General features: G+C 41.2%; 1 protein-coding gene across 2 annotated transcripts; it reads left to right on the plus strand.

Annotated features, from left to right (window-relative positions):
- Positions 1-675: 675 nt before the first annotated feature.
- LOC100889604 (zinc finger protein 652-B) lies at positions 676-23,158 on the plus strand. Of its 2 annotated transcripts, none has more exons than XM_011675487.2 (4): positions 676-1,075; positions 17,896-18,724; positions 19,980-20,029; positions 21,762-23,157. In XM_011675487.2, exons 1-4 carry the CDS (start codon positions 855-857, stop codon positions 22,639-22,641), a joined length of 1,980 nt encoding a protein of 659 aa, XP_011673789.2. In that variant the 5' UTR covers positions 676-854; the 3' UTR covers positions 22,642-23,157. The 2 variants fall into 2 exon arrangements, with proteins under 2 accessions (XP_011673789.2, XP_011673788.1); XM_011675486.2 differs by lacking the exon at positions 676-1,075 and adding an exon at positions 11,885-12,251 and having other exon boundaries at positions 21,762-23,158.
- The last annotated feature ends 1,533 nt before the right edge of the window (positions 23,159-24,691 follow it).

Below are 24,691 nucleotides of genomic sequence, written 5' to 3' on the forward strand. Positions count from 1 at the left end.
TACTCGTTATATAATTGATTTGATATTGAAAATATAATTTGGAAGAAGTAATTAGAGAGGGAATAATAATGCACATAGGCCCCAAAGGTATGACGGTATCCTAAGAAAAGACTATGGATCGACTATGGAAAACGGTGTGTAACATTCTTACCTCTCTTATTTATATGTTATAGTTTAATGATTTGTGATTTAATGTTTATATTCAGCTTTTTAAAGTTTCTGTATAATTTGTATTCTCACTTTTGTACATTTGCATTTCGCATCCCAGAGAATTACGTACCGAACTCGTCTATATTTTTCTCAAAATGATAGTGAAACTAATCGTCCATTTCGCGGCCCATGGAATGGCAACGAACTGACTTGTGATGGCGCTTTACAGCAATTAAAAAGATATGACAGGTTCGGAGCAGTGACAACTCGCTTGTCGCGGAAGTTGTCGCTCATCTTGGCAAAGACGGCTTCGTGAAACACTTAGCTGACAAGTTGCGTGACAGTGGCGAGATGTCGTTGATCTTGTAGTTATGACGGTTTCGAGAAACGGCCCCCTGATAGATATAGCGACGGTTAGCAATTTACCGGTCTGCCTCCCTCTCGTGGCCGCTAAATGCGCAGGGATCCACGATATTTCAGTACACATGTAAAGCTGTACGGTACGATACGGTTGGATCGTTCGCCTTCATCAGCTGTTGATGTTCACTATATATCGTCGTTGCTCGGGTTCTACTTTCTGGTTCTGGATTTTACTCGGACAAAGCAGGATGATGATCCCATAATTATACTTTCTCGATTTATTTAGGGAGTGACATTTTAACGTTTATGAACGACTGGCTTTGCTAATATTTTTCGATATAAACATGGAAAGGAAGAAACCGGGACGGAGGCCTGCTTCCCCAGCGACGAGGAAGGCTCGCGCGGTAGCATCACAAGCTAGGTATCTGAGGAACAGTATGTCACCGGAGGGTGGCCCCGGGTGGCGTTCTTTCAAGGTCCGGACTGAGACGTTCAACAAGTGGCGCACGGCACAACACGAGATGAAGTTGACCCACACTGACTTTGCTGATCATCTTCTTCAAATGTGAGTTAAATTATTTATCCATGTCTGCATTCGGTTCGCCCCTTCCGCGGAAGCTTTGACGGCGTTTCCTTAAATTATAGAGGAAGAAGACGATTCGTTGCACGGTTCTCGTCTCTTCATGCTCTTGTCTTAAACTTTAAGCCCCACTGTCCTACTTGTATTATTATTATTATTAGTGTTATTTAGGGTACGCATATGCGTGTTCCAAGCGACCCCCCCCCCTTTTCAGCAAAAGTCCAGTGTGTAAAGTCAATACGGGTCGACCTTTTTCTTTTGTTATACAAGCCTTTTTCAGCAAAAGTCCGGTGTGTAAAGTCAATACGGGTCGACCTTTTTCTTTTGTTACGAAAAGGACATTTTGGTAACACGCATGGGGTCCGTCCGTTCTCGGAATGGGGCCGGGCTTGCAGCTAGAATCTACTTAGTACTTGCTCCCTCTTTATCGACAACTTCCCCAATCGGTGCCTGTTGCCTGTTGGTCCCCCTTTATCTTATGTTAGTTGAGAGCTGCAGCAGAGATGCCAACTAGTACGGATTTCCCGTAATTTCTACGGGAAATCGGCCGATTACGGGCGGTACGATTTTCATACCATAAATTCCGGATTTTGCAGATTTTGCCGATTTTCAAAATTAGCACTTTAAGGTTTAGCACGTTTAAGGTTTAGCACGTACTTTTGACTATTGCAGCGCAGCCATCCTTGAATCCATGCATAGAAATCCCACAGGGCTTCCGATTGGAAAATTTGTTATCTAGCACACCCCTTTCAGTGCATACATGTGCATACAACATGTGCTTCGCGAGCGGGGGCCGGGTGAAATACCTCTCTTGGCCGCGCCGCTACCGCCCGCCCAGCGCCAGGCCTCGCTACGCTAGCGCCGTGTACACTGTCGGATTTCTCACAGGCTGTCACAGCGTTCGTCGATTTTCGTCGACAATCTGAACTCATGTTGGTTGGATTTAGATATCAATCATCATGTCTTCCACAACTAAGAAGCGTGGCAAGAAGTTACAGACTTTTAAAGAAGAATACAGTAAGAAATGGAAATGCATCGTGTAACACCAACTAATGAACAGGTATGTTACTTTTATTTAACTTGTTGTGCTATCGCGCTTGCCTGCGGGAGCTGCGCTTGCCAGCGTGCAGAAAAATTTGCGTCGCGCAGAAAATTACGGATTTTGTCTCCAAATTACGGATTTTTAGCCTTATGATTACGGATTTGTGCTCTGAAAGGTTGGCATCCCTGCTGCAGTGACCTCGCTACCTGTCAGTGACCTCGCTGTGTGGTCTAATCCCCTCTGGCCCAGTAGTATGGACGGTCTTTAATCTTAATCCTTCCTAAAAGGAAGAAGAAGATGAAATTTGGCTGACATGGTTATCGTTATATCATTCATACATGTAATGAATCCATTATCAGCTATCTTGTTAACAACCTAAGTGTATTAGTTAAAGAGCAATTGAATGTAAATATGTATAATTTTGGTATCCCGTGCGTTAAAGCTATATCAGATTATTAAATGAACGTTTTTTTAAATTTTATTTAATTTGAAAATTCCATTCACCTGTTTCTTGTCAATTATCAAGGCTGATTCTTGAAATTGAATGATCAGTTATTTCAAGGGGATACAAATTAATTTGTATTTTACCTGTTTATATGCTTATGTATTTATCTATTTTGTTTTTGATGCTGTTATTTGTTTTTATTATTACCTCTCTCTCTTGTATCCTTCCTCCGCTCAGGTCGGAGATCGTCGGCACTGTGAGTCTGCCGAAGTTACATAAATGGCTTTCTATAGGTCGTTAAGTAGATTTTGACGGGTTGTGTGAAGGTTGCGTATAAAATAAAGGATAAGGGTATGCAGCTGTGTTTTGGCACTACTGCTGATGTGCCCAGCAGGGAGAAATAGCACTGACTCCAAGAACAGCGCAGGCGCAGACTCGAAATATTGAGCAAACTGCTTTGTGTTGAGGTTATCCTTAATACGATTAATAAGGTCTTGACGCACAGATGATAGGGCTGGGCAAGTTGCAACAAGGTGCTCAACATCCTCTCGCTCTACCCGACACAGACGGCAGCAGTCATCAGTTGCCTTCCCGATCCTGACAAGCCTGACTTGGGTCAGGTAGACTTTGCAGGAGATCTGGGCTCGAATGGTGATAGCTGACCTCAAGCTTGGGTTGGCGATATGCCCAGGATACAGATCCTTGGCCTTAGGTTTAGGTCTTCTGGTCCACAGGGATAAAGAAGTCTTTTCAATGAGGGCAACAAATTGTCTGGTCTCAGAAGCTTGCATCACTGCTAACCGTACCATGCGCTTCCATAGGTGGTAGTTGGGGGGTCTCATTACAAGCTCGTCTAGAGTGGGAAGACTGAGCTGCTTGAGAGCAGAGCGCCATTGCTGGATGGAAGAGGTGTTGGAGCAGATACCATGAAGGAGCATCCTGTGTTCGATCCTATCAGAGTCAATGTTCAAGATCTGCCCTAGGAGAAGAAGCTTATCTTGTAAGATCAGCAGACTAATAGGGAAGGTATCAGTGAGCAGATAGACGGCTTCATCAGCTGATGTTGCTGGAAGCCCCAATATCCGTTTGAACAGGTGGATCTGTGCTTTATCTAGGCGATTCAACATTGCTTTGGAGAAAGGCACGCTGGAGCAGCCATACAGCATCCGTGGCACACAGAATGTTGTCCAGAGCTTTGCCGCGATGTGAGGTACGACCCTTGCTCCGAGTGGAGAGGTTCAAACTAAGGCATAAAAGGCTCTGTAACCTTTGGTGATCGTATCTGCTGCATAATCATGTTGAGGGTCACATGTCCTGGTTATACCAAGGTGCTTGTAGGAGGATACCTCATCTATTGGCTCGCCATCGATATGCCAGGAATGTCCGCTGATTGTACGATGTTGGTTCAGCACGATGACGGCACTCTTAGTGGGGTTAATCTTGTACCTCCATTCTTGGGTGTACTGGAATGTGATGTTAAGCATTTGTTGGAGCTCTGTTGGGTCGTTACTAAGAAGAGCAATATCATCAGCAAATGCTATGACACCTACGTAGAGGTTCCTGATTGTGCAACCTAGATAGCATTCTCTCAGGAGCTTGATGAGGTCATCAATGTAGAGTGTGTAGAGCGTGGGAGATAAAACACCTCCTTGCCTCACTCCTTGCAGCACACGAAAAGAGGGTCCTACAGAATGGTCCCAAAACACCTTGCTTGAGCAGCTGTTGTAAAATTCTGCAATGGTATGCAGCAGAGCTGGGGACGGGTGTGTTGCTGCTATCTTTGCCAGGAGACCTTCCTGCCAAACCCTGTCAAATGCTTTTTGAGCATCCAGCATGGCAAGGTATAGTGGTTGGTTAGAGAGCTTGTAGATTTCAATGACAAGGTCCAAGGCTTTTCCTGTTAGAGTACAGGATCTTCCCTGCTGGAAGCCAAATTGGAGTGGGTCTGGTATTTGGTGCTCTTGTAGGTGCTGGGTGAGTTTAGGTTTGATCAGCAGCTCCAGCAACTTGCTCAGGACAGGGGTGAGTGTGATGCCCCTATAGTTTCCTGGGACAGATGGATCCTTGTCCCCGCCTTTGTGAAGAGGGATCACAAGACCACTAGGAGGAATATGCTTCAAATGAACCATCAAATTCATCAAGACAAGGATGAGAATCCTGGTATTGCGACCAGCGTACAGTAGGTGTTCAGGAGAGATGTTGTCAGGTCCACTCGCTTTGCCAGGTTTTAAGGAAGAGATGGCAGTGCACAGCTCCTTTGATGTGAAGAGGTGTTCTAACCCATGGGAGAGTTGACTTTCAGGGTGTGTTGGATTGGGAGCTTGTGCTGCCCTGTAGTCAGTGGGTGTGGAAAGATCTTGGAAATGTTGAGTCCAGCCCTGGATGATATCCGATCCTGAGAAGCATTGACCTCCAAGGTTAAGCTGCTGCACATCTGTTTTGGGTCCTCTGCCTTTCACCAGCGTGTAGAACAGCCTGTCACTGTGCTCATGGGCCTCCTCAATCCTTGAGAGAAGTCCGTTTCTGCAGGCGGCTTTTGACTGCCGCAGCTTGGCACGGAAAGCTTTCTTTAGCTTGGCAGCTAACATCCCTGTTTGACTGCTCTTGTCTTCTGTCTCTCTCCAGTTCTTCCACACGTTAAGGTACCTCTGATAACACTCATCCACCTCTGGATTCCACTCAGCCTTACCCTTGCCTCTGCTTTTCCCTTTTGAGTATGGTAGGCTCATCGAAGTTTCAACAAGAATTGACTGTAAGCTGGTTGTGACTGAGTCCAAGAGATTCTCATCAGGCATTACACCAGCAAGGGTGGCCAGGATTGATTCGGAGGCTTTCTCAAGAGGTTCAGTGTAGCGTTCTCTGATCACCTGCTTGGACACCTCCTTCCACTTGACTCTTGGACGACACAGTGGTTGGCTCAGCATTGTGTGGTTGGTCCTTTCCTGGGCAGCACATGGAGGTGGGAGATTCCAGGTGACCATGATGGGAAAGTGATCTGATTGATTCAGTGGCTCATTGTAGAGGATCTCAAGGTTGGAGAAGTCACCAGCCATCAGGACATGGGTCAAGAATGTGTCTATGTTGGACTGCTTAGTGCCATCGTCACTTTGAAAGGTGTAATCATCCTGAACGCCCAAGATCTTAGATAGACAGGAAAACTCATTGTCAGTGATAAAAGCATCAAGGATGTTCCTAGCTCTTTTTGCAATGACGAACCTTCGTCATTGCCTTGTTTTCGTTCACATTCTGCCCCATTAATATTCTCCTCCTTGTTTTCCTTATCGTCCGGAAATCACATTCGTTTTGCACATAGTGTTTGTTATTCCTAGTTAGGTGCCTTCATCATGTCCATTTCCTTTCAAATTTCGTAGGCATCATCTCTAGCATCTCATCCAGGTCACCTACTTTTTCGTTTTCTGAAATCACTCATGCGTAAACGTCCAGGCGCCATTTTGTCCTTTTCTGGTCCATTTTAAGGCCTTTCTATCTTCCTTCCTATCTCCACTATCCTAGATCCTACAAACTTCTAACAAATTTCTCTTGATAGTCTAAGAGATGTTCTTTAATCTGCGACGTATAACCTGCCCTTCAAAATGCCATCTTCATACTCAAAATTCAAATCTGAAACCGACTCCGTCAACAATCTCTCAAATTCTTGAAAAATGGACCCCTAAATAATCTAAAACTGCCATAACTTTCTCATATAAATTCCGTTTTGTAATTAAATCTCACAGTATCTTTATCTCATAATTGCACATAGCCATGCCAAATTTCACGCTCCAATGGCTTTGCACAACATAAATAGCGCCCTCTAAAGTTCTGGGAATTGGCTTTCTCTCTGTGGCCGTATCTCCATAATGGCTTGGCAAATCCGTACCCTTTTTTGGATTTAGATACTTGAAGATATGCCCTTTCCAGCCATATACAAAATTATATACCCTATCACTGACCAAATTTGAGAAAATTGCCCTCCAAATTCGCCATTTTCAAGAAAATTCCGAAATAACTTCAACTTGCTCTAAAATGGCGATCGTTATACCTACATCAATGAAACTTTGCAGACATATGTATCCATATACGTGACAACTGTTTACCAAGTTTGGTAAAATTCGAATATGTCAGCGCAAAGTTATCGCCCAAAATGATGAATTTACTATGGATTACGTAATAGCGCGTTCAATGCGCGCAATACATTGCGTGAAGATAACAATGGTGTCAAACTGATCGCAATGAAGTGCCCTTTCGGATGATACCAAGTATTATATATGTTCACACAGAAAATTGTGAGTAAATCGCATTTGAACAAAGATCACTACACGAATTCCGCCGAGTTTCCGCCCGAACCTAACACGTTTCGGCTATGACGTCATTTTTTCAGACTGCTTTTCGCCCCTTAAACGTCCTTTTTTTTTCTTGAAAATTTGCAGTGACATGCCGAGTTCCAATACGCAGGGCACCTCTTGGCCGGATTTTTGAAATTGGTCAAGGGGGCCATTTAAGACGCCATTTTGTCCTATACATCTATTTTACATCACGTGTTTCGATAGGATTATCATAGAAAAAAAGAGAGTGGTTTACAATAACAACCATGAAATTCTCTTTCTAATGATACCAAATACGGCCCATAAAGAGACGTAAAGAGAGAGAGAAAAAACAATTTAACTCCGGCCATAATACAGATCCTGCACGTTTTCCGCCCATTCATTACACGCATTGTCTATGGGGCATATCGGGTTCACGCTTTTGGCCCCCAGAACGAACTTGATTGCAATGTCAAACATGCACCAAATCCCATTGGTTTGTGCACGCAGTGCTTGCGAGCCCTTTCTAGGTTCTTTCCCCTATCCCAATTTCTTTCAAACTTCGTAGGCATAGTACCATCCCATCAAGGTCACTGTTCATGCCTTTCTTTCGCCCTACCTATCTCCAATATCACAGAAGCTACAGACTTCGTGCAAATTGCTCTGGATAGTCCGAGAGAAGCTCTTTCGTTTGACACGTAGAAACACGGCGTCATTGCACGCATATCGTTCTGACACGATTGCATTTCTAGTCTTTCGCTCCTTATTGTGTAGATCAACGTTAAAATCACCACCTATAACAAAGGTGTCAGAATGATTTTGTTGGATGATGCACAAGATTTCCTCTAAGATGGCCTGATATTCAGCCAGAGCTTCTGAGGTAACGTCACACGGCATTTAACAGTTGAAGACCAGGACCTCTTGATTTGCAAAAAGCAGTTGGACGCAAAGCAGCCTTTGGGAAAGTGTAGGGATAGTCTTGGATGAGCACGGGAATGACTTGCTGATGAATGTGGCCACACCTCCTCTACCTCTCCTGACTGGAAGTGACTGTATTGGGTCATGGGCTTTGGAAAATGTATGGAATCCCTGGTGTACATTACTGAAGTATCCAAGCTCCCCTTCATGGACCCAATGCTCCTGAACAAGAAAAATATGTGCTCGCTTTAACAGTTGATGGATGAAGGCTTCATTTGACTTAAACCCACGGGTAATGAGAGAACAGATGATCATGTAAGTAGAGCTTACCTCCTCTGAGGAGGTAGTAGCCGAAGGCTTGATTCTGTTAATTGCATGATTCGTAGGTGCTGCTCCCTGATCGAATCTTCGACCACGCTGTTCGGATGCGTGGAGTGTATTGACAGAAGGTTTAGTAGAGACGCTTGTGAGGTAGTAGACTGTTTCCATCTGCCAGTAGTAGGTGGCCGTCGATGCACGGCCATGCCGAAAAAGCGAGCTCTGTTCAGGCTGATTGTTGATGACCTGACCTGTCACCTTCTGCTGTTGGTCACCGTTAGGAGTGTTACTCAACATGACTTCGGCTGGCCGAAAGAGCGTTCTTGGCTTTGACTGATTGTTGACTTCTGTGGCATTCTGTTGCAGGTCACAGTTTGGAGGTTTGCTGCTCATGACATCAGTAGACTGAAAAAACAAACTTGGCCTTGGCCGTTTGCCAACTTCTGCTCCTGAGACATTCTGTTGAAGGTCACAGTTAGAAATGTTGCTTGTCATGACTTCGGCAGAACTAATGAAGTTGGGCTTGCTAGGTAAGGCTTTATTCAGGTCATCATGCATAGGTCGGCTAGTTCTGGTAAGATGCTCGTCTTCTACAGTGTGCTGAACCATGTTTGGTGGGTAGCAGGTTCGGAGAGGAAGCTTGTCTGCTTCTGCGTTGGGCAAAGAGTTTCCAGGAGTAAAGTGGTGCGTCTGTAGGGTTTTCCCGCATGGAAATGCCCTATGGTTTGTGGGCCTGGAGCATTTTGGTGAAGTTACTCTATGGTTTGTCACTGATTCCCTATGCAGATGTGAGCCACTGTTATCAGCACCCTGGACCTCTTCATCAACAGGTAGACTTTCAAACCTGTTGCTGGTTGGAATGCCATAAGGGTCCTCAGCCACCGGATGGTAAATGCTAACTGGTGAATTAGGAGGCGATTGCAGATTGCTGTTGCTCCCATCATGGTGTACTTTGTGCGTCCTGGTAGGAATAATGTGTAGCTGTCTGTCTTGGTGTTGGCTCATATGTCTAGGGTACTGGTTTGAGTGAGCTTGCTGACCACGCTGGTTATAGTTTTTCGTGGACGTGCCTAAAGCTCGGGCGTTGTGACTGGAGCTGGTAGGTGATCCAGGTGGTGGACGGTACCGGGAAGGCGAACCCAGGTGATGGCTCTTCGGCTTGTACTGCTGAGTGCTATTGGTGAAGGATCTGCTCTTTTGCAGTCTTGGCTGATGCGTTGCATTAGGACTAGTTTGACCTCCTGTTGATGGTGTCTCCGTAGGGACGCTCTTATCACTGAAAATATCATGGAGGCCATGGGTTTTGCAAACAGTGCTTAAAAAATCTACTTGCAACTGGAGAGATCTGAGCTCAGCTTCCTTCTTCAGCAACGAGTTCTGCATGGTGAGTAGTTCCTTGACCTTACTGTCAAGTAAGGCCTTATCACAGACTCGTAGGTCCTGTAGGCTCTTTAGCTCCCTCCGAAGCTGTCGCGTTTGGTTAAGGAGTTGCTCATTCTCCATTATTATGACTGTGTTTATGTTAGATTTCTCCTTCAATTCTTCCTTGAGCTCCTGAATCTCCTTGGAAAAAGCTTCGTACTCAGATGTTTTTGATGGGGGATTTTCATAGGCAGTTGGGTTAGGGACGGTGTTTTTTGAAAGAGTCCTCTGCGTCTCATCTTCCAACCCAACTGCATGCCTGCTTTCACCATGTTCCTGAGGAGCTTCGTTCACATCTATTATGTAAAGTTCGGGTCCAGGTTCTTCCGATTGACCTTCCACAAGGACTGCTCTTGCAGAAGTTGCTAGATTATTGCTGTTGAAGTAATCTCGCTCGTTAGGTGTGCCCTTTCCATCAGGCTGTGATTGTGAGGAGCAAACCTGTAACAACCCACTAATGGTGGAGCGCGGACTAGAAGGCAAGGGATGATCATCACTGGGACATGTCAGGAAAATTTGTTCCGATTCTGTTTCATCATCCATTTGAGCTTCTACGAGATGCTGACTTAATGAGGTGACCTCAGGAGATCGGCTGGCACGAGATCGTAGCGATAAGGTACACGTGGACGGCTTGGTGGCTTTGCAGGCAACGCAGGAGAATGGGGCCTTTTTGTCTATTATTAGTTCCGCTAGATCGTGGTCCTGTAACCCTGTACATTCAAAGTGGGTCCATGTGTCACATGCGTGGCACTGGATTGTACCTAAACATGCATGTGTATTGCAGATAGGGCAATGCAGTTTCCGTTCCTCAGGGGAACATTGGCATATCTTGACACTGCTAAGACCCTTACGTGACGAGCTAGCTGACATGGAAGACCACCAAATTGGTGATATGTGCCACCCTGTATAAATATCAGAAATAAATAAATAAATACCGGTAAATAAAATACGGTTTCCCCCAGCTTCCAGCGTGAAGTCGGAAGCTTGGACGTTTCCTTAAATTATTAGAGTAAGAAGACGATTTGTTGTACCTTCTCGACTCTTAATCCTTGTCAGAATTCAGTTCCTCCCCTTCCTGACGTTTCCTTAAATTATTAGAGAAAGAAGACGATTTGTTGTACAGTTCTCAACTTTTAATCCTTGTCTGAAATTCTTTTCCAGAAAAATGTTAAAACCTCTGATTTCTTTTGCTGATATTTGAGGAAGGTGAAACTTTGAGAAAATACAAGTAATATAGTTGTAGTCTCCTTTGAAGTCGTCACAGCGGATTTAAAAGTCACAGTTGGTAGGGGAAAAAAAATTTGCCGGCCGAACTGTCATTATACATCTCACCGACTTCAAACTTCCGCATTGATATAGTACACAAGGATGGAGCAAGAATACCGACACAGCTGACCAGTGACCCGACACGGCAGCATATCTATGTGTATCTTTCTTGCTCTCTCGACGATATGACTCCACCCAACAACCTCCCCCCCCCTCTATCTTGACAGGTGGGGTGGGGGGGGGGGGTGTCACACCCCCACCCCCCCCCCCCCCCCCCCTTTAGCGATGCCCCTGAAACAAGGTAAAAGCTTTTACTAGAGTCTTGAATGTAAAAAAAAAAACAATTTGGCATATTATAGCCGAACAAAATCTGGTACATTACTATGAAACACCAATAATTTAGGAACACGCAATTCTACAGAGTTTAGGTTAGCAAACGAATAGATGTACATACTTTTTAGCATGTTAAGATAATAATCGTTACATAAATTGAGATTAAACTAAATGCTTTAGTATTATAGATTTTAGCCAGGTTTTCAGAGTTGCAAAATATATAAGCATAAATGGAAATTCCCGTTTCAGCTCTAAATTCAATCTGATTATCTGAAACAGTAAAACCCAGACAACTTGCTTCGGCATGTGACATAGGAGAGTAGCACTAAGATCTCACATTTCGATTGGTGGCAATGATTATTCACTTAAAATGTCATACGATAGTTTTAAAAACCTTCAAAGTATAAAACAAATTTTGTCCAATAATAATACTTTCAATGCCCGGATAAACTCTGTGCCTGCTTCAGTCCTAAATTCGATCTGAAACATTAAGACCCAGGCAACTTGCTTCGGCATTTGACATATATGAGAGTAAAGAGGTCTATCTCATCTTTCCAATGGGGGCAAATATCATTTGGTTGAAATGTCCATTCTCTTATTTCTTTTGCCGTTACCGTCAGCCGACACTTGCAAATTTTGCTTTTCCTTTTCGATTGTACGATTTAGAGACACTATATGCCTCATTTTGTTGGTGGCTAGTCTCCTTCTTATTGGTCGCAGTTCAATGATCATGATCATGAGCGTACGTACATTTCGCATATGCATTAATTTTGCATGCTGCATGCATGCAACCTATAGGCGACTTGTACCAAACAACAACATGGAGAAAGAAGAAAATACCGCCCTTAAATGGGCTCTTGAATTAACTGCTGGCAAAAAGAAAATGGGGAGACCTGCGCTGCTGTCAAGCAGTGTCAAAAAGGAAAGAAGATCACAGAGGATGAAGGCCTACCGAGCTCGGCATAAAGCTCTTTGGTTGGATTGGGAAGTACACGAGCGATGGTTCGCGCTCGCCAAGCAATTGGAAATTCCCACCCGTGATTTGGCTGTGATGCTGCTTGATGCCTATGCGGCGGATGGTTCTAATCTAAGTCTGGGCCTTGGGTCCGATTCAGAGTGAGTTATTGAGTGATTTAAAATTACCGTATGCCCTAGTAGATTACATAACTGGGCGCAAGGTTTTGTTGCCCCTCCGGAGATCTAAAAACAATAATTACTGGCAAGACTTTGTTCCCCCTACGTACGTAGATCTAAAAGCAATAATTATCGGCAAGGTTTTGTTGCCCCTCGGGAGATCTAAAAACAATAATTACTGGCAAGACTTTGTTCCCCCTACGTAGATCTAAAAACAATAATTATCGGCAAGGTTTTGTTGCCCCTCGGGAGATCTAAAAACAATAATTATCGGCAAGGCTGATGCCCCTACGGAGATCTAAAAACAATAATTACTGGCAAGACTTTGTTGCCCCTACGGAGATCTAAAAGCAATAATTGTCGGAAAGGTTTTGTTGCCCCTCGGGAGATCTAAAAACAATAATTATCGGCAAGGCTGATGCCCCTACGGAGATCTAAAAACAATAATTACTGGCAAGACTTTGTTGCCCCTACGGAGATCTAAAAACAATAATTACTGGCAAGACTTTGTTGCCCCTACGGAGATCTAAAAACAATAATTACTGGCAAGACTTTGTTGCCCCTATATCTAAAAGCAATAATTATCGGCAGGGTTTTGTTGACTCTCCGGAGATCTAAAAACAATAATTGTCGGCAAGGTTTTGTTGCCCCTCGGGAACTCTAAAAACAATAATTATCGGCAAGGCTGATGCCCCTCCGGAGATCTTAAAACAACGATTATCGTCAAGGTTTTGTTGCCCCTACGGAGATCTAAAAACAATAATTACTGGCAAGACTTTGTTGCCCCTACGGAGATCTAAAAACAATAATTACCGGCAAGACTTTGTTGCCCCTACGGAGATCTAAAAACAATAAATATTGGCAAGGTTTTGTTGCCCCTCCGGAGACTTAAGAACAATAATTATCGGCAAGGTTTTGTTGCCCCTACGAAGATCTAAAAACAATAATTATTGGCAAGGTTTTGTTGCCCCTACGGAGATCTAAAAACAATAATTACTGGCAAGACTTTGTTGCCCCTACGGAGATCTAAAAACAATAATTACTGGCAAGACTTTGTTGCCCCTACGGAGATCTAAAAACAATAATTATCGGCAAGGCTGATGCCCCTACGAAGATCTAAAAACAATAATTACTGGCAAGACTTTGTTGCCCCTACGGAGATCTAAAAACAATAATTACTGGCAAGACTTTGTTGCCCCTATATCTAAAAGCAATAATTATCGGCAGGGTTTTGTTGACTCTCCGGAGATCTATAAACAATAATTGTCGGCAAGGTTTTGTTGCCCCTCGGGAGATCTAAAAACAATAATTATCGGCAAGGCTGATGCCCCTCCGGAGATCTTAAAACAACGATTATCGTCAAGATTTTGTTGCCCCTACGGAGATCTAAAAACAATAATTACTGGCAAGACTTTGTTGCCCCTACGGAGATCTAAAAACAATAATTACTGGCAAGACTTTGTTGCCCCTACGGAGATCTAAAAACAATAAATATTGGCAAGGTTTTGTTGCCCCTCCGGAGATCTAAGAACAATAATTATCGGCACGGTTTTGTTGCCCCTACGAAGATCTAAAAACAATAATTATTGGCAAGGTTTTGTTGCCCCTACGGAGATCTAAAAACAATAATTACTGGCAAGACTTTGTTGCCCCTACGGAGATCTAAAAACAATAATTACTGGCAAGACTTTGTTGCCCCTACGGAGATCTAAAAACAATAAATATTGGCAAGGTTTTGTTGCCCCTCGGGAGATCTAAAAACAATAATTATCGGCAAGGCTGATGCCCCTACGGAGATCTAAAAACAATAATTACTGGCAAGACTTTGTTGCCCCTATATCTAAAAGCAATAATTATCGGCAGGGTTTTGTTGACTCTCCGGAGATCTAAAAACAATAATTGTCGGCAAGGTTTTGTTGCCCCTCGGGAGATCTAAAAACAATAATTATCGGCAAGGCTGATGCCCCTCCGGAGATCTTAAAACAACGATTATCGTCAAGGTTTTGTTGCCCCTACGGAGATCTAAAAACAATAATTACTGGCAAGACTTTGTTGCCCCTACGGAGATCTAAAAACAATAATTACTGGCGAGACTTTGTTGCCCCTACGGAGATCTAAAAACAATAAATATTGGCAAGGTTTTGTTGCCCCTCCGGAGATCTAAGAACAATAATTATCGGCAAGGTTTTGTTGCCCCTACGAAGATCTAAAAACAATAATTATTGGCAAGGTTTTGTTGCCCCTACGGAGATCTAAAAACAATAAGTATCAGCAAGGTTTTGTTGCCCCTCCGGAGATCTAAAAACATTATCGGTATGTCTTTATCGAAATAACTGAATGCTTGAGAGTTAAACGAAACCGCCCGTATACTTTTAACGGTTAAACTTTTAGCACAAAAAACGTAATGACTTAGGCTTACCGCCTACTATTTGATATATTTGGTAAATTAGTTTATCTATTGGACTGTGAGAGATAAAAACGCACATGTCGCGCACATGTGCGTAGTCCCATATACCTCTTTCTGTGTACAGTGCTTGTAACTTTATGAAGACTGGGCCAAATTTAGTATCATTTTGATGATTCCAGAACCTTGCAGTACATCTATGCTAGATGATCAACTTTTTCTGATCGATTTCACAAAGTTTCTTTTACAATGCAATCGCATGACCATAACTCGTTTTTATCTTTAAAAGAGGTAAAATTAAAGATAAACGTGACTTCTGGTAAAAAAAATCACATGAAAATTACACTGAATGTTCAAGATTACAAATAAATGTCATTTGCCAAACAATTTTGGTGGAAAATTTATGCTGGCTGAGTAATGACCATAGAAAGATTAGGAAATCAAGGTTAGTAGCCCTGTCACCATTTGTGTAGTCCCATCTTTCTGTGTACAGTGCTTGTTACTTTACCAAGACTTGGCCAAATTTATTATGATTTTGATAACTCCAGAACTTTGCAGTGCACACACCAATACATGATCAACTTTCTCTGATCCATTCCGCACCTTTTCTTTCACAATGTAATCGGATGACCAGAACTCACCTTTATCTTTAACGTTACCATCTTTTTTTAAAACCTGTTTTTTGCCAATATAGTTCATGTTTAATTGTTTTTTTTTCCAACATGAATGTAATACAATTGAACAATTATGTATACAAGAAGCAGGGAAAACAATACACAGGGGCTCTGGGCGAATTAGCACCCAAAAAGAGCCCAACATTTTTTGCATAGATCTAGAGTTCAATGCAAAACAAATTAAAAGGTGTTATTTTCATGCAAGCAAGCTTGAAAAGCAGCCCCCGAAATCATTAAATTATTTTTTTCCCTGAAAAGAAAGACTTATAAGGGACAAGTTCACATAATTCATTTAAGTGAAGAAAAAAGAAGGAGGAGAGTCAGGAGACCTTAAGAAAGCTTAGCCTATAGAGGTCAGGGTGGAGAAGACTTGTAAGGAAGGTCATGCCATGCTTGTAAATGCTTGTGATATGCCTCTGTGCTTTTGAAGTTTGAAGTTTGAGAGGAGAGTGTGATAAAAGTTCTTTATACATTTGTGCTTCAAAGGCGTGTGATGTATTTTTTTTCCTTATAAACTTCTCTGTTTGAACATAATGGTGCTTACAAAAGCTAAAAGATAAGAAGGTTTGGGTACATTGGAGTAGTGAAGGGATGACGACTCGCTGACGACAAGGGGTCGTTTGTTTTGATTACTGGCGATCAACTGTGATTTGATGGGTGGAAGTATTCTGGAGAGTCAATGAAGAAAAATTCAGGTTAAATCGGCGCCGTTTTAGGAACTAGGAAGCACCCAGGTCCGGCTATGAAAACCCACGCTATTTTACTCACAATTTCTCACAAATAACAGTAACAATGTTGCTTTTAAAAGTAAAGATGACAGACAAATTGTCCTCCAAGTTCAAACAGAAATCGGGACATTGGCAGCTAGTTTGGTCCTAGTTTCTGAGTGGTGAGTTGACAGTGACACCCTGTGTATGATTGAGCTGGGAAACATTTTACTTTCGGTACCATGCCGGTGCTTTTCCGGGCACGGGTGAGCGTCGGCCGGCCGGCCGGCACACTGACAGGTGGAGGGGTATCAATTGGGGAAAAAAGAAGAAAAGTGGCTGCTGTGTATTAGAGTACGAGAAATCGTACTTGAGTAGTTCAACAGTGCGAGTACTCGTCGCAGCCTTAAATCTACTGCTAAATAGCGTCAAGACTTTTGTTTACAAAGAAAGATGGAAATTCTTCAAGCCGTTGAGCGTGGTCAGAATGGAGCATATACATGTATGTACTAGCAAGGGAGTAAAATAACAAAGAAAGAAAGCAAAGAATGAAAGAAGGCACCTATAAGGATATTAGGGCTTCCTGCTTCCAACGTGTAGCCAGCGCTCAGCTCAACATCATTCACTGCAGGGAAAAAAATTAATATTTATTTTTAGGGGGCTACTTTTCAAGCTTGTTTGCATGAAAATAACATTCTAAATTTTTTTTTGCATTGAACTCTATGTAAATTTACAAGGGCTCTTTTCTGATTTTCGGGGGCTCTTTTAGGCATTTCGGGGGCTAATTTGCCCCGAGCCCCGTATATTTTTTTTCACTGATTCACTGTGATTGCGAAGGAAAGAAGGTTTACTCCAAGGACCTATCATACACACAAAGAGTAGTGAAATAGTTTGTTATAATGGGAATGATTACCGGTAACAATGTTTTTCTTTGTTTTTCGGGCATGGGATTGAGCTCGTAATAGCTGAAATCTCATTATAGCCGAGCCTGCCGCCATAGAAGAAGTACCTTCTGAAAAAGACTGCCCTTCAGGAATTATAACAAGAGAGAATGGACAAGTTTGGATCAAACTTCCATGCCACATGAGTTTGTCGTCCCATACCCATTTTTGTGTGCATGTGGTTTTCAGTAAGACTGAGTCATGACATTACAGATTCTAAAATATCACAGTAACACCAATATTCTCATGTGCTACAGTACACTTAAAGGGAAAGTCCACCCCCAAAATAAGTTTGTTTCGATAGAGGCAGAATAATAAGAAAATCAGGTGAGTGAAAGTTTGAGCAAATTCTGAATGAAAATAAGAAAGTTATGAATTATTGAAGTTGTGATCAATCAAATACAAATTGGCAACTCTGTGACTTATTATACGAGGTCTCCTTCATTTGCTTTGTGCATAATATTCCATAAAATCATGTTTTCTTCGTTATTGATGACGGAATATATATTTGTTCCTTGCAGGGGGAGTATAGAAACATATTTGCAATATTTAGGGTGCATGTATGGTTGCAATTTTTTTTTGAGGGAAAATGAAAATTTTAGATTTTTTTAGTACTGAGCAAATGGAAGTTGAGCTCGCATGATACGTTGATTGATCACAACTTCAATAATTCATAACTTTCTTATTTTCATTCAGAATTTGCTCAAACTTTCACTCACCTGATTTTCTTATTATTCTGCCTCTATCGAAACAAACTTATTTTGGGGGTGGACTTTCCCTTTAATCAACCTTTGCTTATAATTGCCTCCTGATATTTTCTTTCACAATGCAATCACTCTATCCGATCTCTGCTCTATCTTAAACTGAATTTTTTTTCTTTCTTCTTTTTATCTGTTTCAGATTCCTGCCAATGAAGAAGAGTGTGTGTGTAGATCAATCAACTCAAACTATGCCTGATGTATACAGCTGTAGTCATTGTGGAAGCTTTCCACCTACCAAACCCATGTCACCTTTAACAAGGATACAACCTAGCGGCCCACAACATGTTAGACCTAGTATGACTCCACAGGCATTTAACAGTCTAATGCTGATTGGTTCAAACTTGCAGGCAGCACAGCCTTTGCATGGAAACCTTACAGGATCTTCTCAGCTCCCAGCAAGATGTGTCGTGCAGGTTCCAGGCCAGGGCCTTCTGACTGGCCAAGATATTCCTGGATCAACTCATGTGGTGAAGATGGAACCTGTTGAATCCATGGAAGGCTTTGAGCAGTTGCCTAATCAAGAGTTCAGTCAGGCAAAGTGCATTGATGAAAAAGATAACACAGAGGATTACATCTATGATGATGGTAGTAGGACATTGGACGATGGGAAAGAATTCCATCCTGACAAAAAGCTGTCGAGAGTGACAGATCGTCCGGTCACAGTCTTTGTGAAAGAAGAAGTTATGTCAGACCCGGAGCATTCAAACTCTGTGCATTCAGATGAAGAGTCGTTCTTTGATCCAATGCGAGACCAAGAATTTGGATCTGATAGCAAGCTCGAGCATTCTGAAACAGGGTGGTATGAAGAGGAGGAAGAGGAGAAGGACAAGGAAGAGGAAGAGGACAATATGGAAGACGAGGAGCAGGATGAAGAGGATGATATGGAAGATGATGAGGAAATAGACTATGAAGAACAAGAGCTTTTGGACCCTACTTATGACCCTTCAGCCAGTATGCCCCAACATTCGGTAAGTACATATCAGGGGTACTATAAATATGTGGAAAAAAACATGTCTTTCAACATTTAGCCAAGTTTTGCTTCTGTTTACTAACTTGGTAAGCATGTCCTAGATTTTACAGTGAGAATAATTAATGTATTTGTACTTTTTTTCTCTTTGACTTCATCTATGCAAAATTACTCAGTCAGCACTCAGCAGATTGACTAAGTTATTGAACAGATATATTACCCCTTCAGACATTAATCTACATTTGCCACAGGGCAATTCCACGGTAACGGAAGGACACTCAGACAAGATTTTTGAACTTCAGGTTCATACTAAAAGAACTGTTTTATTAGTATAAGATGTGAAACAGTACAGATATAATACCTATATAAGTGCCTTTAATTCTCCCCAAAAAATTGTCATTATAGTTAAGTAGTTTAAGAATGTGCATATTCATTATCTCGGTAACGGAAGGACATAAAAATGGACATGGTTTTTCCAGTTAATTAGTGTTTATCCAAACTTTGTGAAGTTGATGAAGCTTTCCACTTGACTGAAACACATTTTGTTCCCCATAGTTTAATACATACTAATAAAACATTTCTTTTAGTATGAACCTGAAGTTCAAAAATGTTGTCTGAGTGTCCTTCCGTTACCGTGGAATTGCCCCACACTCGACCCAGGTGCAGTAAATGGAGACCTGGTATGATTATTCCTTGAAGTGCACTGTGCGCTGGTAATGGCTAAAGCTAGGGTAATAATTATGTAGTTTATGTAAAGTGCACTGATATGATCTAGGACAGAAATTGCGCAATATGAGGCCTAAACAAAAAAGATGTTGTATTGCCCTTTAGGCGCCAGAACCTGGGTCGGTCGGTCAGATTAAAAGATATATACATGTTCATGTATATTCCCCTCAAAACAGCGACCGTAGCCCAAATCTAGCTGGTTCTACATTTAGCTGGTGCAGTGCATGGTATATACACGTAGAGGCCGGGGTCTACCTGTTTACGATAACATGATTTCGAAACTAGGGCAGAAGACGCCTTTCTGCATTTATATCCAATTTGAAGATACAAAAAACATATTTGTTTATTCATTACACTTTTGAGGTATACAGTATATTATTATTATTATTATTATTATTATTATTTGAAGTGCTAACGGTTTACTTAAAGACCATCAGATCATGCACATTTTAGATCCCGTATTTCTTGACACTATGACATTCAATTGAACGTACATGTAATCTCAATGGTTTCATTTGTTTATACAACAGTCAAAGAACGGCAAGGATATACCAGGATCCAGCAGGGCTAAGTCTTCCAAGTAAGTATTCCTATAGAAAGACATCAGTCTGGAAACTCCATGGTAATTTTACGCCTTCGTTACAAAGTAGCCAGAGGCATTATGTTTTCGGGTTGTCTGTCCGTCCGTACGTCTGTATGTCCTGTTCTCATGATTGCGTTATCTCAAGAACTGATTGATGGATTCCTCCCAAACTTAGGTCATGTACATGTATGTATCTTGCAGAGCTAATGAACGATTAGATTATGGGGTCACGAGGTCAAAGGCCACAGGGCTCATTATGTATGCAAAAATAGCTTCTGAGTGCGTTATCTCAAGAACTGATTGATGGATTCCTGCCATAAGGCTGCCAAACTTAGGTCATGTACATGTATCTTGCTGAGCCAATGAAGTTGATGAACTGATTATATTTTGTGGTCATTTCATTTCAATTTTATGTTCAGAACTACACAATACTTTTTTCACATAGGGGACACAAAATTATTCCATAAAGCTTGATAGCATATGTGGCGGGAAATGACCAGATGCTGAACCTTGACCTTGACCTTGACCTTGCCCTCATATTCCATAGCAAGGACAATGGTCCACATGTCATTGAGTGGCCCTGGACACGGTAAACCATATTCGTAATGTAACCGCATTTAATGCTTACGTCTTTGTGGAGTGCCTTAATACAAATATTTCATTCAGCTGTAATGAATAATTGTATTTTAATAGTCAGAATGCAAATTGTATATATATAAAGTGTTGCTAGGTAGGGCAAGCCATAATGTTTGCCCTACCTGGGAACAACTAACAACTACGCTAGGAGCATGACCATGGAGCAATGATATGTGTATGTAGTAGGAGCATGTGTAGTATAACTTGTGCTGGTGCTAAAATTATAATAGAACAGGAGAAAAAACAAAGAAAAACATGATGGATGTAAAGATGAAATGAGGAGGAAAAATAGAAGAACATGAGAAGAGAAAGAGAGCAATGATAGAAGGATAATGCAAAGAATAACGCAAGGGAAGATGACAGGAGGAAATAAAGAAAGAAAAAAAGTTGGTAGAAGTATAAAATAAAGATTGACATAAGGAAAGATAAAAAGATAAAAAGAAAAGATTATAGAAGGCAAAAAAACAAAACAATGAATAAATTAAGGTAAAATAGAAAGAAAAAGAAAAGAGAAAAATAAAGAAATACATAGGGAATGATATGGAAAAAAAGCAAAAGGAGAAAAGAAGAGAACAAATATGATAGAAGGGTAAAACCAAGGAATTGCATTAGAGAAAAAGTAAAGGGAAGTTCTTTGATAAATGGCTATGCTCACTCATGTGTGAATGATATTCCAAGTGCATATGTTCTTAAAGAGGATTAATCAATTTTGTTATACAAGTACTGTATGAAAGATAAGTTTATAAAAATATTTGTGTGAAAACCTTGATTATAAATAGTGTCCACTTTCTTGTTTTGCTGAGTGTTATGTGAGAGATTGCAATGGTCCAGAAGCGACTTTTATGAATTTCTTTTGTCCAAAAATTAAAAAAAGAAATCTCTAGATGTGATCAATAAAAACAGGATTGTCATATTAACATATTTTTTTATCTGTAGATGAAATAAACCAATAAAGGGCATTTTTCGTAGGGAACAAATTGAACAGAAGCACCCTTCTACACTTTACATCTAAATCATTGTACACTACATGTAGCATCACTCGAGACTGCGACACCTCTAATGCTTGTTTATGTTTCTTTTCTATTTGCTGTAGGTGTCTTGGTGACCAGGACAGCCTTGAGAGTGATGACAGCTTTGAATATGGAGGAGATAGTGATGAAGACGTTGAGGGTGAACCTGCTAAGAAAAGAAAAAAACACCAGAGCAAAAACCGCAAACCAGCCTTTAAGTTTCCAGAAGCATGCCCGATATGTTCTGAGGCCTGGAAAGAGAAAGAGAAAATTATGCGCCATTTACAGAAACACATCCCGATTGATAAGGGTCCAGAAGCAATCAAGGATGCCGTCCAATCAATCAAAAGCAAATTTGAAAAGGAGCACAATTTTGACATGGGATGGTGTGGGGAGTGCAAAAAATTGCTCTTGCGCTTTAGAACACACCTTAACAGATGCCACAACAAGAATCCTAGATATGGTGTACTGTGTCAGCAGTGCGGTAAAATGATCAAAAGTTGTAATATCAAAATGCATGAAATCTCACACCTAGTTATCAAGGAAAGCGATTACGTCCAATGTCCAGAGTGCCCCTCAAGGTTTAAGCACCAGGAATACCTCAAGGGTCATATTACTGATGCCCACAGCAATAAAATTAAGAGTACGCAGTGCCCGACCTGTGGCAAGATCATGAAAAATCGGGAACATCTCAGGCGACATTTATTGATCCACAGTGGACTTAAGCCTTATCCATGCTCAGTGTGCGACAAGTCGTTCACGCAGAGTAGCAATCTCAAGGCACATATGCGGCAGCATACAGGAGATAAGCCGTATGTTTGTGAGTTGTGTGAGATGGCGTTTACCAATAAGGTCACCTTAAAGAACCACAAGAAGAAACTGCATGGTATTGACTGGTGGAAAGAGAGAGAATCATTGAAAAAGGAAGATCCAGAGAGAAATAAAAGTGATGGCTCTGAATAGAGAAAACAAATGATCTGATTTGTTGATATATGCCTAGGAACATGCTAGACAAACAATACTGCGAAAAGACGCACCTCTGCTTTAATTACCAAAAAAAATGATTGCTAATGTTGATCGACAGTTATATATACATGTTAATCTATGTCACTGTGAAATAACTGTTAAAGCAGGGTAGCACGCTCACTCTTTCACAAGCTGTCTGTATTGAAATGTTAAGGTTTGTGTGCATCTAGGGCTAGGCTCCCTGCTATGATTTAAACATCGGGGAGTGGAGTTCAAGTTTAGGGGCTCATGTGCTCTGGATGTCTCCGTTACGAAGTAGCCGTAGGTATTATGTTTTGTGGTCTTCCGTCCGTCCCGTAATCTCGAGAACCGATTGATGGATTCCTGTCAAACTTAGGTCCTGTATGTATTGTGCAGAACCAATGAACTGATTAGATTTTGGAGTCACAAGGTCAAAGGTCACAGGGCTCATTATGGATGCAAAAATAGCTCATGATCGATGGACAGATTACCATCAATCTCAGGACATGTATGTATCTTGCTGAGGCAATGAACTGATCAGATTTTGTTTTGGTTTGTAAATCGCTCTACATGTATGGCGGAGGCATCATTTTCGACTGCACGCAATCAAAGATCCATTTAGTTTAAATATATTTTATAAAATCTTTGTTAAAGCTTATCTGCCATAGTTTATAGGAGGGATTAGACCGCCCTGCAAGGTCACTGGACAGGTGGTTATCTCATCAACTCAGCTCTCAGTTAACATAAGAAAAAGAGGATCATGGGGGACCAATGGTCACCGATTAGGCATTGTTTGTTATATAGAGGGCGCAAGTAGCTACAAGTAGTGCAGTGGGCCTTTAAGAGTAAGGGTGAAATTTGAGGGGAAAATGATGGGAATCTTGATATGGTACTCTATTCAGTTACATGTATGCTTGGTAAGCTGGAAACTTCCTCTGTTGTCAAAATTCCCACTCCATAATCTTTAAAAAACAATATATATAACATGTACTTTTTATACATTGATTACATGTATAATGTATATTGATCATGCTACCACCAATGAAATGAGAATAATTATGAGAATAAATGTATGCTCTTGGTGTGAGGGGTTCCATGTCGCTATACTGTCCTTAAAATGATGAGCTTGGAATATTGCATCTATAATGCTGTTGCACTTTAAGTTTAAGGGAATTTTCCTTCAACAAGATGCTGTTGCATGGATGAAATGATGTTTATTTTATGAAGTGAAGAGTTTTCATACTACCGATAAAAGTCCGATAGTATCAGAATGTAATTGTTATACATTGATTATATTGATTGTGCTACTACCAGTACCAATGTAATAATGAGAAAATATACTATACAATATATTTGCTTTAAATTGTACCAATCACCAAATGATTTGCTTTAAATTGTACCAATCACCAAATGATTTGCTCTTAATGTAAGGGGTTCCATGACGCAATACTGTCTTCAAAAATATGAGCTTAGATTATTGCATCTATAAAGCTGTAGCAGTTTAAGTAGACTCTCAGTAAACATAAAATGACTTGTTGAGTAGACTCATTGATGCATGCTCGCAAGGAACCCAAGTCAGATTTGTTCATTCTAATAACCGCTATATAAAATGTGAGGTGAATTCTTTGAGTTTTTTGACATTCTAAGTCTAACTAGACAATTATTTTTCCAGGTGATTGGTACAATTTTCTGATTAGTTTTAGATTGAGTTTTTTATGTTTTATATGACATATTATACCATGTACAGTAGTTATATGTTAAAGTTAAATGTATACATCATGAGGTCCTCAAATTACAATTCATTTGCAACTCTTGCCATAAGATTTAGCAACATGTTACCTTCTATTTTTGGACAACTTTGCACTATGGCTGAGTCATTACGCTTTTTCTTCCAAAACCGTGTAAACCGTTAAAAATAATCGCTAAAATAGGAGATGTTCACTTGGTTAGCTCTCTGTTTTTACCTACAAACTGACTCGGTTGACCAGGGTCAAAACTGAGTCATGTCTTTTGGATGGTGACATTA

This window comes from Strongylocentrotus purpuratus, unplaced genomic scaffold (genome assembly GCF_000002235.5).
Source record: "Strongylocentrotus purpuratus isolate Spur 01 unplaced genomic scaffold, Spur_5.0 spur5_scaffold_18, whole genome shotgun sequence".
NCBI classification, from domain to species: domain Eukaryota; kingdom Metazoa; phylum Echinodermata; class Echinoidea; order Camarodonta; family Strongylocentrotidae; genus Strongylocentrotus; species Strongylocentrotus purpuratus.

Bases quoted from the DNA above. Each gene is read 5' to 3' on its own strand.
- LOC100889604 (XM_011675486.2), top strand. From the start codon at position 11,917: ATGCATGCAACCTATAGGCGACTTGTACCAAACAACAACATGGAGAAA. The intron at 12,252-17,895 runs GTGAGTTATTGA...TATCTGTTTCAG, and splicing joins GGCCTTGGGTCCGATTCAGA to ATTCCTGCCAATGAAGAAGA. The intron at 20,030-21,761 runs GTAAGTATTCCT...TATTTGCTGTAG, and splicing joins AGCAGGGCTAAGTCTTCCAA to GTGTCTTGGTGACCAGGACA.